At 39.7% G+C, this 14,501-nt stretch overlaps 1 protein-coding gene across 7 annotated transcripts in view; it reads right to left on the reverse strand.

Annotated features, from left to right (window-relative positions):
* The window catches only part of Daao1 (D-amino acid oxidase 1), a 158,790-nt gene that overhangs the window by 49,434 nt on the left and 94,855 nt on the right, over positions 1–14,501 (reverse strand). For all 7 annotated transcript variants that reach the window (XM_067136136.2, XM_067136135.2, XM_067136139.2 and 4 more), the window contains exon 3: positions 5,930–6,053. In XM_067136136.2, coding sequence (XP_066992237.1) covers positions 5,930–6,053 — 124 coding nt within the window. The remainder of the gene's footprint in view (positions 1–5,929; positions 6,054–14,501) is intronic.

The following is a 14,501-nucleotide window of genomic DNA, read 5'->3' on the forward strand; positions in this document are numbered from 1 at the left end:
ATGATTGTGCAGGGCCCTCAGAATCCAATGCTCTGTTTAGACCAGACTCTAACTGGCCCTGGATTTTACCGGCTGGGGTAGTTTCCGATGTGCCTTTTACCATCATGGTAGAATGTGTGAATCATTTCACATGAGGGTGGAACCCATAGGTCCCACAAAAATTAGAAACAGATTATATAGAGAACACCGAAACCTTTTTCAATAATAATAAGTTCAAGGTCGTAGATAAAAGTCCCACCTCACGGATTCAAAGAAATTTGAAAGGAATACTCAAACAAACTACTTTCCTTCTAAGTGAGCAGGAATCACAGAAACTGGTGAATATGATCCCAGGACTCCCTATGGCAAGAGCCATGCCCAAGTTGCACAAAAAAGTGATACCTATTAGACCATTAATCAATTTCTGTAAGAGTCCCACATACAAAACGTCGCAATATAAGTTTTTAACACAACATTATGTTTTTCATACTAAAACCACCGTAAAAAGTTCTAGCGATTTTTGTAAGACGATTAAGGATTAAATTAAACCTTTTACTTGATCATTTGATATAAAAGACATGTACACTAACATCCCCATAGAGAAGATTATTAAGATCATAAAAACTAATTTATTGGAACACAAACGGAGTAGCACACCCAAAATAGAAGAGTTCATGACAATCCTTAAATTCGTACTTAACCACAACTACTTCTTATTTAACCTTAAAATATACCAACAGAATGGCCTCCCCATGGGGGGCCCGGCCTCAGGCATACTAGCTAATATGTATGTGACCACTTAGAATACTCTCGCATTGTAAGCCATATTAACAGAATTTGTGGATACACTATGTAGATGACATATATGCTATAATTATTAAGGATTTTAATGATAGTCTTAATATTATGAATGTCCTGAACATCTTAGACTCAAATATACAATTTACTATTGAGGAAGGAAAGAAAAAAAAACGGTTTGATCAACTTTCTAGACGTTAAAACAACTAGGAAAGGAAATCAATTTTACTCTGGAATACATAGGATGCCTACATTCACTCCAACCACGATTAATAATAACTCTTTACATCCGACTGACAGAAGAAATCTGCGTATTATAGTTTTATTAATAGGGCCTTTGAGGTTCCTTTAACCAACAAAGAGAGGAATAAAGAACTTGCTTTTATCCGACAACAGGCCTTGATTAATGGCTTTAGTCTTGTAGTTATTAACAAGTTAATCACCAAACATAAATTTAAACAAAAAATAAATTTAGTAAAACAGTCAGAGAAAACAAAAAAGTATGTGAAGTTCACCTACAACAATCCTAACATTTACGCAATTACAAATTTATTTAAGAAATACGACATCAAAATAGCGTTTTCAACAAATAATAATACTAGGCACATGTTTTTCAACCATAACACAGTTAACAACTACAAAGAAGAAATATTCTAAGATTCAGGAATTTATAAGCTGATTTTCAACCAATGCAAGGCAACGTATGTAGGTCAATCTGGAAGGAACTTTGATATAAGGTATCAAGAACACGTCATTGCAGAAAAATATAGGTGATTTTCCGCAATGGGAGTACACACGAAAGAGACAGATCGTAAATTTACAGACATCAAACAAAACCTTGTAATTATTAATAGAATAAATAAAGGAAGACTGATGAACAGTTCAGAAAATATCCATATTTTTCTTGATAAGCTAACAAATAAGGACAAGAACTTAAATGAGACGAATGAACAGAGAAATCCCTTATACGAACATATACTGAGATATATGGATTTTTAGGTAGGAAACAAACATGCCCAACAAGTAAAACAAATAAGCACGAGGGCTCGAGGTCACAGCCAGAAGCCCCCTTCTCGTGAGAAACAACAGATGACAACACAACCTTGCTTCCCCTCACCCCTCTGAATCATGCTAGCAAGCAGACCACATCACACTGCTATTACACCAGGTCGAGGACAGCAGATACAGACCCACACCCGTAACCACGGGGAGTAAAGAAAGTGAATCGGACAGGGGTAAGTAAAAAAATTTCTCAATCAGTTTTCATTATTTTAACACAAAACAATTCCTTAGACAACACTTCCAGAGACGATTTCAACTAACTGGCGCATATTTTTCTGCCAGTTACAGATAGTGCAACAAGCTATCCAACCTTAAATGTATGTGAACACAACTCTTAACTCAAACCAACAGTGAATCCACCTTTCGAATTTAGAAAAGGACAAACGAGTGGATCAACCTTTTATATACATTTTTCAGCACAGTACATTGCGACTAGTAAGAAGCCTAGAATTCAATGAAAGAAGAAGCACATTCTAGTTAAAAACATTTCTTCAAGATTAAAACACCCACTTCTAGTATTAAAACAACAAGTGATTTTAATTACGCCTTTGGGACTTAAATAGATACTAAAGACTTTTTTGCTCATTGACTTATTTTAGATTAATTTCCTGGTAACACCCGTCCCCCTTCCTTTCAACCCATACGTCTTTTACTAACAATAGATTTAAGTCAACAATGATTTTATTATGGTTAAAGAGGATGATAAAGGGGAAACCATACTGAGAAGAGAGATCGAAGCATCACTGAACGAGATGAAAAATAGAAAAGCAATGGGAATAGATGAGATTCCTGTTGAACTGTTAAAAGCATTAAATAATGAAGGAAGAAAGGAGTTGATTGGATTATGTAATCAAATATACATGACAGGAAAATGGCCAAAGGACTTTAGGATATATGGAAAGCTGAATAACTTTATAGGTGAAGAACAGTTTGGTTTCAGGAGAGGAGTTGGAACAAGAGACGCCATTGGACTTCTGAGGATGATAGGAGAGAGGTACATAAAAACAGGAAGGTTTATGCTGTATTTATTGACCTTGAGAAGGCTTTTGACTGTGTCAGATGGGACAAATTGATGACAATCCTGAAGAAACATGGAGTTGATTGGAGGGATAGAAGGCTAATAAAGAATTTGTATTTAAACCAGAGAGCAAGAGTGAGAATAGGAGATGAGTTGAGTGAAGAAATTGAATTAGGAAGAGGTGTAAGACAGGGCTGCTCTTTATCACCGACACTGTTCAACATCTACCTCAAAGAAATAATCAATGAAAGTTTTAATGGAAATAGTGGAGTTTGTGTTGGAGGTAGGAGAGTAGAATGTATAAGATTTGCAGATGATATGGTTGTGATGGGAGAAAGCGAACGTGAAATGATACAAATGTTAGATAAACTCAACATGAAACTAGAAGAATATGGAATGAGAATTAATAAGAAGAAGACCAAAAGTATGATAATTGGAGGAATAGGTAGAAGTTGTCATATTAGTATAGGAGGAGAAGAAATAGAGCAAGTCAGTAACTTCAAGTATTTGGGAAGTATGATCAGAGATGATATGTATTGCACAACAGAAATTAAGAAAAGAATTGCCATAGCAAAAGAAGGCTTTAGGAAAAAATCAAAATTATTTCGTGGACCACTAAACAAAGTTTTGAGGAAAAGACTTGCTAAGTGTTACATTTGGAGCATAGCGCTGTATGGTGCAGAGACTTGGACATTGAGAAAGAAAGATGAGAGAAGATTGGAGGCACTAGAGATGTGGGTATGGAGGAGAATAGAACGAGTGAAATGGGAAGACCGGGTAAGGAATGAGGAGGTATTACGAAGAGTTACAAACCATTAGAAGAAGAAAAATGAACTGGATCGGACATTGTTTGAGGAGGGACTGTTTACTGAAAGAAGGAATAGAAGGAATGGTGAAAGGCAAACGAGGAAGAGGAAGGAAAAAATATCAAATGTTGGACAATATCCAAGGAAATAAATATTCGGACATGAAAAACTTGGCACAGGACAGGCAACAGTGGAAGAGGTTCATCCCATGACAAGACCTGCCGTAAGGCAGAACACCTAGATAGATAGATAGATAGATACTTTAATGCCTTTTTCATCTAACTTTTGTGTAAACAGCTGATGATTGCAAAGTGATGGAAACATGTACTGTTATTTTTAATGATATTATAAATTGCCAAAGGCAAAATAAAAAGGTATCGATTAGGTAGAAATTTTTTTTTTTACGAAACCATTAGATTATATCATCGGTAGGGCTATGAAGTGGATAGTTTGTAATATAGTCCACCTGTTCAGTGCGCGTTTGCGATTTGATAAATGGTCTGTCTAAAAAGCTACATAGACAGGTTTCGACCTAGCCTAGAGGTCATCATCAGGTAAAATAACATAAAGAAGAAAGACATATACAGAAAACAGTGATACATAAAAAATTTGGGATAAAATAATCAACAAATGGAATGGAAATCTGTGTTTAAAATGTACATAGCTTCAAACTTGGATGAATTTAGTTGACATCAACACCGACCCAACGTAATCTATACAAGCACAGGGCTTGAGGAAATAGGACATCCTGGCTATACTTGTATTCCCTGTGAAGAAATGTAATGGATTTTTCAAAACTTCACTTCCTTTCCAGAAGCATGACAAATAGAACAACATTTAACTGTCTTCACAATTTTTAAGTATTTCCTCCAGTCAACCAATAGTTGTGCTATGTACATTTTAAATACAGATTTCCATTATATTTGCTGAGTATATTTTAAGATTGAAGCTATGTACATTTTAAACATAGATTTCCATTTCATTTGTTGAGTGTATTTCAAGACTGAAGTTATGTACATTTTAAACATATATTTCCATTGCATTTGTTGAGTGTATTCTAAGATTTAGGCTATGTACATTTTAAACATAAATTTGCATTGCATTTGTTGATTGTATTTTATCTCAAGTTTTTTATGTATCACTGTTTTTTGTACATGACTTTCTTCTTTATGTTATTTTAGCTGATGATGATCTCTAGGCTAGGTCAAAACATGCCCTACGTAGCATTTTAGACAGATCATTTATCAAATGGCAAACGTATATTGAACAGGTGGACTTTATACAATTAAATTCTTTTAGAATTTTATCTTGGATAAATGTGAGTCAATGCAGAGTTTCACTTAAGCTCTTATAACTACATTCGGTGTGGGTATTAAAAAAACTCAATAACTGCCTGAGGGTATTGAACCAAGGAACACATTACAGAAGGAATTATGTAGAAAAGTTAATTTGTCTAGGATCTGAATCAAAAAGAAAACCAGTAAAGAAAGAAGGGATTTTTGGCTGTTTTTCCGGAAATGCATTTAGACCGGAAGTAATTTTTGAAATTTGTTTTTTTAGTTTGATAGAGCTATCCAAGACACATAATTTGAAACCTTTTTCGGCCCTTTATCCTTCAACTTTCGGCACAATTGAGGAAATTGCTTAATTTCACATTTTTCATAGTAGGGGGACCCTTTTGTCTGCTAAGAAATGTTTTCAACATAAAAAAGAAGAAGACATAGTTATCTCTCCTTTAGATCCTTACTACGACCCCTGAAAACCCTATAACCATGTGCAGAGATCTGTACCCTTTATTTACAACCTTGTTTATGTGATTACCGCAATGAAGAACTTTTCCTATCTACTTACACTGATCCCCATGAGGAACTATTACAATTTGTTTTATGTTGCACCGACACAGATAGGTCTTATGATGATAATGGGATAGGAAAGGCCTAGGAATGGGAAGAATGCGGTCGTGGCCTTAATTAAGGTACAGCCCCAGCATTCACCTGGTGTGAAAATGGGAAGCCACGGAAAACCATCTTCAGGGCTGCCGACAGTGGGATTCGAACCCACTATCTCCCGGATGCAAGCTCACAGCTGCACACCCCTAACCGCACGACCAACTCGCCCAGTGTGAGAAACTTTCACTCCTTCAATGCAGTAATAAAAACTAAGAGGACTTTTCCTATTATTGAAACTCACAACCTGACTTTTAATCTAGTTTATTGTCACACCAAAGTATTTGCAAAACATTTGCTCACACTCAACAAGTACTTACTCGGACAATGTCTGGACTGATGCTGGAGAAGCAATATCCTGATATGGAACTGACACCAGCATCAGCAGCCTCTTCAGACTGCCGAAGCTCGTCATAGTAATTCCAGGAGTCTCTGATCCACTGGCTGCAAACAGAAAACATGAATCACTGTATTAGAGTTACTACAAGACATGAAGAACCCACAAGGAGAATGAGACTCACATCATTCCAAGTGAACTAAGAAGATCCTAACCATCTTGTCATTTTATAATCTAATAAGAATGTAGTCATTCATTTTGAGAGTGTTGATAGCAAGTTTGGGGCAGCCTGCTCCACATGCAGGGGAGTACAGTCTATATGGCCAGTTTTGTCTAGTTTTCTCAGAAATAGAGCTAATGGATTTCATGATTCATTTATAACATCAAAAGATGCTAGAAATGTGCAGTGTTGCCAACTCTAGCAACAAGTTGCTAAGTCTGGAGGATTCTGGTTGTCGTTTCTCTTGATAGAGCTCCAAAACTCCAAATGAAACCCCATAAGAGATGCAAACTTCCTGCCCCTCTGTCCCTAGTAATGGTTTCTAATCTGTACAGGACAGTACCTCGTCACAAGCAAATCGAAGTGGAGATTGCCTAATGTTGCTGAATAGTGACCGCAGGCCAGTGCTTGCCTAGATCTCACAGTGCTACAGGCCTGAAGAAAATAGATTATTTTGAAATGTAGTGCTGGCGAAGAATGTTACGCATATCTTGGACAGCATTCCGTTACAAACCAGCTCAACCTCAGAATAAGATTATCAACAATATATAAACAATAAATAAACATTCTATCCGACATAGGAATGACTGCATAGAGAAACTGATCATTCTTGTAAATGTTCCCGGCAAGAGAGTTCAGTTCCCACTCGATGCTCAATGAGTGTGAGATTTTTGCCGACGTCTTTCCTGGAATATGATATTTTATCCTATTGGAAGTGTTTGTGTTAAGTAATGACAAGTGCTAAAAACAAAGTTGTTCATAGTGAAGGGAGCAACAGAACGTTCACTTTCTACTCTCTCACTCTTGCCCTGCTGTCTCTGTCACACCAGCACTCCAGTGTCTTACTTCATCTTATTGTACTATAGTGACAAGCAATTTTAATACTAATATAGTGACAATTCTGGTGGATTTTGGCTCTTAAAAGCTTTTGCATGTCAGGTAAAGATGGTGATTCAGTTGAAAGTGTACATAATGAACCATATTGTCATATGCTTCAGATACATAATTTTAATTATTGTATAACACTATGGGCTCCTTGAGCAACATGGCTTTGTGTGGGAGTCAGTTGGAAGACGGTTGGATTCCGGACCGTGCCAGTACAAAGGGAGCAGCCAGCACATAGCTTCATACAATGACTTTTAAAAAAAATTTGAACGATGTTGCTGGGGAACCGCTGCCGCACTCTTTGTCCAACGAGTTTCAAACTCAGCCAGGAGGACTCTGCGAGCTACCGAACCGCGACATGAAACCAACTTTCTAACAGCATGTTTGAACCAGTCACATTTATGAAAGTAATCCGTCATTGCGCTGATATTCCACAGTTCTGATATGTCCAGAAAGACAAGTGTAATTTTCCTGATACCTGTAGATATAATTGATGCCTACTTTATGTTAATGTGTATAAGTAGCTGGCATTGAGGTTCCTATTATCAGTGTCGAAAAGAAACGCAGACTTCAGTGGTATGGGCACATAATGAGAATGAACAGGGAAAGACCTGCCAGAAAATATTTTGACCTTAATCTCGTACGAAGAAAACCACAGGGAAGACCATGAAAATGTTGGATAGAGACTGTAAGATCAGATGTGGAGGAGAGAGGACACAAATGGGAGGATGTACTGGAACAGAAGATTTATGAAGACAGGAGAAGGGAGTGCTTGTACACCACACCCGGGAAACTGGAGTTGGGAAATGATGATGATGATGATTTCGCATTATCAACGGCTTCTCATTCAAACCTAGCCGGCCTTTCAACTGACATTCTATTCAACAAAAGGGGACTCCCCATGTTTGAATGAAAGTATACGGGTCTTTATAACCATGAGTAGTGGGGGAGCATCACCTCACTCTTAGTCTGAATCTCATGCCGCTTGGTCGATCGCTCGCCGAGATCATAATTAGCAGAGGATGCTTTGTTCTGATGTCTTGTGAGCTGAGTTAGTGATACATAACCGTGATGGGTAAAATTATAACTGTGATTATCTGTGGCACAATGTAGTTTAATATATATATATGGTAACAGTCATAGTACGAGTATACCTAAAGGAGAACACAGCACAGCACGAGATATCCAGCTTCACCGGACGCGGCTTGGACACTGGCATGGATATGAGAAACGCTGTTTTGTATTAGTTCCGCAACAACCCCATGCTAGTGGCATAATCCATACAATGACCAGGTTTGGGTGATAGGACAGAGTTTTAAATTCCTGATGAACAGTCCTACCACACACTATGCCCTTCCATTTTTAACATCTGGAAAGAAAATCTCCTTTCTCTTCCTCGTTGTCTCCTCTTACCCAAGTATCTTTGAACTCCTAACACACCCAGATTCATCCTCTTTGCTCACTCAGCCAGTTCTAATTTATTTTTTCCATAAGTCCCATTAATATTAATAGCTCTTCAGAGAATTCCATTTTGTTCGCTAAGCTGTTTCCAAGGAGTCCCTTGCCAAAAAAAAAAAAAGTATTTAAAAAAATAACTTCCTGTTTTTCATTAATGAACAAAACCAACTGAAGAAAAATAAGTCTTTAAATTTAATGAATAAGTTTCTATATTTATAGAGATAGCAAATGGTTTTGTTTTGGTGAGGGACTCCTCGGAAACAACTTGGTGAACAAAATGGAATTCAATGAGGAGCTATCAATATTATTGGGGTTTATGGAAGAAAATTTAGAACTGGCTGAGTCAGCAAAGAGGATGCATATGGATTATTGAACTGGCATCAACTTAACCATTTGCTGAGACTAGGATGGACATCTGTTTTCTCAATGATAGTAGTTTTGAAATTCAAAGAGAAAATATGTTGGATTCTCACCAGATAAAGTACTTGATAGGATTGCAGAAGATAAAATGAAAGCAGTGCTGTTTGCATTTAATTATGTGGGGTGATAATGTGGAAGAAGTAGTCATCACAACATGAATTAAGAACAAACCAGATATGGAAACTACAGAAAACAGACAGTTTTAAATACATTGGTGGAAAATGAAATCTCGACACCAAAAAGGAGTTGAGCTAGATAAACGAAATTCAGGCGGCACATCTGAAAGATGACACCTATTCAGATTTGCACAATAGTCGATGAAGAAATGTGCTAGCAGCGCCATTATGACCTTACAAAGCAAGTTAGCTCTAAATATGCACTGAACACTTTGTGAGCATTAATCATCATCAGGTGTAGACATTGTGAGGTAGGTGTGAGTCAAATATGCCTTTAAGGAGATGAACAAGGCAGTATCAGCAGCTTATTGAGTTTGAGCGAGGCCATGTAACAGGGCTATGGGAAGGTGAATGTTCTTTGCGCAGTAAGACAGAAAGACTTGGCAGGGATGTATCCACAGGCATCTGTGTTGGCAACAATGGTCATGGGATGGCACTGTCTTGAGAAGACCTGCACATGGCAGTAAGGAGAAAGAAGACCACTGTATTCATCGCATGGCTTTGGTTGATTATACTGCATCTGCAGGAGCCATTAGATCTTGACTTGGCACCAGAGTGACGCAGCGGACTGTAATAAATCGATTACTTCAGGGACAGCTTCGAGCCAGGCGTCCTGTAGCGTTCTTACCACTAACTCCGAATCATTGCCATTTGTGAGTTCAGTGGTGTCAAGTAAGAGCTCATTGGAGGGCAGAGAGGAGATGTGTATGTTGTCAGATGAGAACAGTTTCTGTCCTAGTACCAGTGATGGCTGTAGGTTGGTAAGGAAGAGGCCAGGATATTATTATTATCAGCGTATGGTAACGTACACAAAACAATATACATGAACAGTACGAACAATTAATATTATATACATAATTACAAAATATACATATTAGAACAGCGAAAACAATCATGCCAAAAGGGTTCAAAAGAGTTAGATCTAAATTCTCTAACCATCGTATGACCTCAGTAGAAGCTACCACAAAGTCCTGGATGGGTCCAATGCATTCGGTGACAATGTGGTCGATAGTCTGCTTAACTGCACCACAGTCACAGGCTGGGGAAGATCTCATACTCCACTTAAAAATCATTGATCCGCATCTCCTATGGTTAGTACGGACTATGTTGAGGGCTACACATGTCTTACGGGGCAAATCAAAGCCAGCTGGAAGATTCTAATTTTTTTTGCTAGTTGCTTTACTTTGCACCGATACAGATAGGTCTTATGGCAATGATGGGACACGAAAGGCCTGGGAATGGGAAGGAAGCATCCATGGCCTTAATTAAGGTACAGCCCCCAGCAGTTGCCTGGTGTGAAAATGGGAAACCACGGAAAACCATCTTCAAGGCTGCCAACAATGGGGTTTGAACCCACTATCTCCCGGATGCAAGCTCACAGCTGCGCGCTCCTAACCGCACGGCCAACTTGCCCGGTGGAAGATTCTTATAATTGAACAATGTCTGCCACTGAGTCAGAGCTACGTTGTTCCACTCTTGTCATCAATCAGCTTTTGGATTGAAATCCCTCCAACAAGTTCCTGTGCTGTTTGAATAGGATGAGATCTTGATTTGAGGTGGCTGAATCTGATGTTAACATCTTCATGGGTGGGGAGATCAGGATTGGTCAATATCTGGTTTTATTTTCTAACTAAGTTATTCAATCTTCTCATTGTAGGAGGTTCTATGTGGCTGAGCACCAGCAACCAGAAAAGAGGAGTAGATTTTACTGTGCCACTTATGACACGCATTGTTTCACTCAGGACCGTGTCCACCTTTTTAGCATGAAAGCTGTTGATCCAAACTGAAGAACAGTACTCAGCTGTGGAAAGCACAAGCGCCATAGCTGAAGTACGCAAAGTAGATGCAGAAGCTCCCCATGTGGAGCCAGCAAGTTTGTGGATGATGATGTTGCGTGTCCTTAATTTGGCTGGTAGGTTGTTTAGATGTTTCCTGTACGATAGCGTCCAGTCGAGAGTAACTCCAAGGTATTTGGAGTTGGCATTGTGAGGGAGAAGACTTTCATTAAATGACACTTTCAAGGTGATATTCGCTTACTGGTTATTTAAATGGAAGAGGCAGGTTTCCGTTTTACTAGGGCTTGGTTTCAAGCACCACGTTTTGAAGTAGGTGCACAAAACATCCAAGTCTGCATTTAAAGTTCTTTCTATCATATTAGCATCCACATGTTGAGTAATTATTGCCATATCGTCGGCATGAGCAAATTGACGAGAGCTCGAGACAAGTATGTCTGCAATATACAGGTTGAACAGTAATGGAGAAAGAACAGATCCTTGAGGTAGACCATTGTTAAGTACCTTTATTTTCCTGTGATTTGTATACATGACTACCTAGATAATTCTATTTGAGAGCAAATTGTTAATCAGACGCACTTGGAACTAAGCTGTTTGCGGTGTCAACACACTAGACCTAGATCAGGAGTTACGGTCTGGGGAGAGATTTCCTTTGACAGGAAGAGCATTCTCGTTATTCCAAGAACCTTGATTTGTACATCACAGTGCTGACTGAACCAGTTGTACTGTCGTTCATTTGCGGTATTCAAGGAGGGGTTTTCCTCATATAGCTGCTGTCACCCAACGTTGTCTACAGAGTGTCGACCACTTACCTTGGCCACGAGATCACCAGACCTTTTGCCCATTGAGGACGTATGGGACATTGTGGGACGACAAATCCAGCATAATTCAATGACAGACAGCATTAACCGTTGCTGATTTGATTGATCAAGTGCAACAGGCGTGGAACTCCATGCTGCAAAATGACATATGGCACCTGTATGACACAATGTATGTGCATTTGCATACTTGCATTCAAAATCATAGAAACTATAACGGTTATTAATGTAACATTAAGTCGCATATCTTCTCTCACATCATTGCACCTGTGACCTGGAAACTTTAGTCAATGAATATGTTACCTAGACAATTGCTTAGCCTAAATTGCATTCCTCTAAACTAATGTCTTCTTAGTGGCTTAAGTTGCTGAGCTACGATGTCTTTCTTCACCCTGGACTATGTTTTCCCTTTGGAGTATTACTTTTAAAGGTGCCGTTTATTGTTCCGCATCATACGACTGAAGTATTCTAGCTTCCTTCTCTTGATGGTAGTGAGAATTTCTGGTTCTTTCTTCTTACGGTCCAAAACATCTACAGAGTGAACAAAAAAATGCCACACCGGGCGAGTTGGCCATGCGGTTAGGGCCGTGCAGCTGTGAGCTCGCATCCGGGAGATAGTGGGTTCGAACCTCACTGTCGGCAGCCCTAAAGATGATTTTCCGTGGTTTTCCATTTTCAAACCAGGCAAATGCTGGGGCTGTACCTTAATTAAGGCCACGGCCGCTTTCTTCCCGTCGTCCCATCATTCAATGACAGACAGCATTAACCGTTGCTGATTTGATTGACCAAGTGCAACAGGCTTGGAACTCCATGCTGCAAAATGACATATGGCCTTTCCTGTCCCATCGTCGCCATAAGACCTATCTGTGTTGGTGCGACGTAAAGTAATTAGCAAAAAAAAAAATGCAGCACTTGGAGGTCGGCATACGATTCCTCATCCATGGCAAGACAAAAGTTTCTATAGCCAAATCGGATCTGGTGCTGTTGGAAAACAAGTCGATAATGAGAAGCTGGCAACTCTGTCACATCCTGCAGCGCATCAGAATGTAATTGAGGAACGTGCATCATCCTGCTCTACCGTACCCCCCGTCGCAGCTCACTGAGTAGACGGCTGGGTTATCAAACCCACATGCACCATGGAGCTACGGCTTGAATCTACCTCTGGTTGTTGTTTTCTTTTGTGTGTGTGACATCAGGTCCCTAGTTCCCGTCGTGTAACTGCGTTTGTAAGCATGACAATAGTCGAACACATGACAGTGTGATCCATTCAACAGAATGCATGAGTCGACTAACCACGCAGTGCACAACCATAACTGGTCCTGTCAAGTGCATGTAGGGCAGCTTCCTGATGGAGTACACAAACGGTGAATACGCCGATATGCTTTTAGTGTTGGGTGCATCCGATAACCAAGCTTCTGCTGCTGCTTGTGAGTATGCAGCATGGTACCCTCAAAGGCGCCATCCCGATAAGAATGTTCTTCGTCGCCTTGAGCAATGCCTGCGGGAAACCAGTAACCTTCATCCACAAGTAGTGGACAGAGGTCGTCCAAGGACTAGACGTACTCCACAAACAGAGGACGACATTCTTGAAGCCATTCACCAATCACCTCGGTGAAGTTCCCGTGATATTGCAAGGCGGTTCCAGGTATCTCAAACACTGGTTGTTGACGTGTTGCACGACGAAAAACTGCATCCATATCATTAAACGTTAACTCAACGCCAGCAGCCAGAAGACCGCATACGAGTACAGTTCTGTGAATGGCTTTCGCAACAAGTTGAAGATAACAAACATTTTATAAAGAATGTGATATAGAGTGACGAAGGTAAGGTATTTTCAACCATCACAGCAGCCATTATTGGTCTGACCACAACCCACGTCACCCGTGAACGTGGCTTTCAGGCACGCTTTGGCATAAACCTGTGGGCTGGAATCGTGGGAGGATTGCTTTTAGGCCCTTACCTATTGCCAGACAAGTTGAATGTGCCCCACTAACGTATGTTTCTGGCCAATACTTAGCCTGACGCTTTAGAAAACTTTCCACTTGGTGTTTGGTGACAGCTATGGTTTCAGCATGATGGTGCACTGCCACACTTTGGAATGACTGTGCGTAACTGATTAAATGAAGCATTTCCAGGGAAATGGATTGGTCATGGAGGTCCAATGTTCTGGCCTCCACGTTCCTCGGACCTTAATCCGCTACATTTTTATTTGTGGGGACACTTAAAGGAACATATTTATAGTACTCCACCCATGATGTACAAGACCTAATACCTCTCGTGCATGCTGCATCGGCAATGGTGGATGCAGGTGTGTTGCGTAGGGTCCGGCAAAGTATGCTCCAGCGAGTGGTGAAGTGTTTGTAAATGCAAGGTGGTCGCTTTGAACATCTGCTGTGAAGTGAATGTTGCTCGTAAGTGTATGTACTGGCTCTGTGAAGATAAGACTGGACGTCACATGTACTCTAAGGAATTTTTGTGCGTAGCATAATGGGCAATCCAGTGTAGCCTACCTACTGTACTGCATTGGAATATATACAAGAAGATCAGCAAAAGTTGCCCTCCATTAACAACTTTTCTCTATCTGGATTAAAGAAGAACTACCAGAACACTAGACAACAGTCCTCACTCACTCACTGCAGAAAAAAGGAGACAAAACCGACCCTAATAACTAAATGGTAATCTCACTCCTAGACATAACATAAAAAATATTTTCAATAATCATTCTTAGTACGATAAGTTTACAACTTGAGAAAGAACTAGGAGGTTTCAGACCCTGGAGGAGCTG

Source organism: Anabrus simplex, chromosome 1 (genome assembly GCF_040414725.1).
Source record: "Anabrus simplex isolate iqAnaSimp1 chromosome 1, ASM4041472v1, whole genome shotgun sequence".
NCBI lineage: Eukaryota > Metazoa > Arthropoda > Insecta > Orthoptera > Tettigoniidae > Anabrus > Anabrus simplex.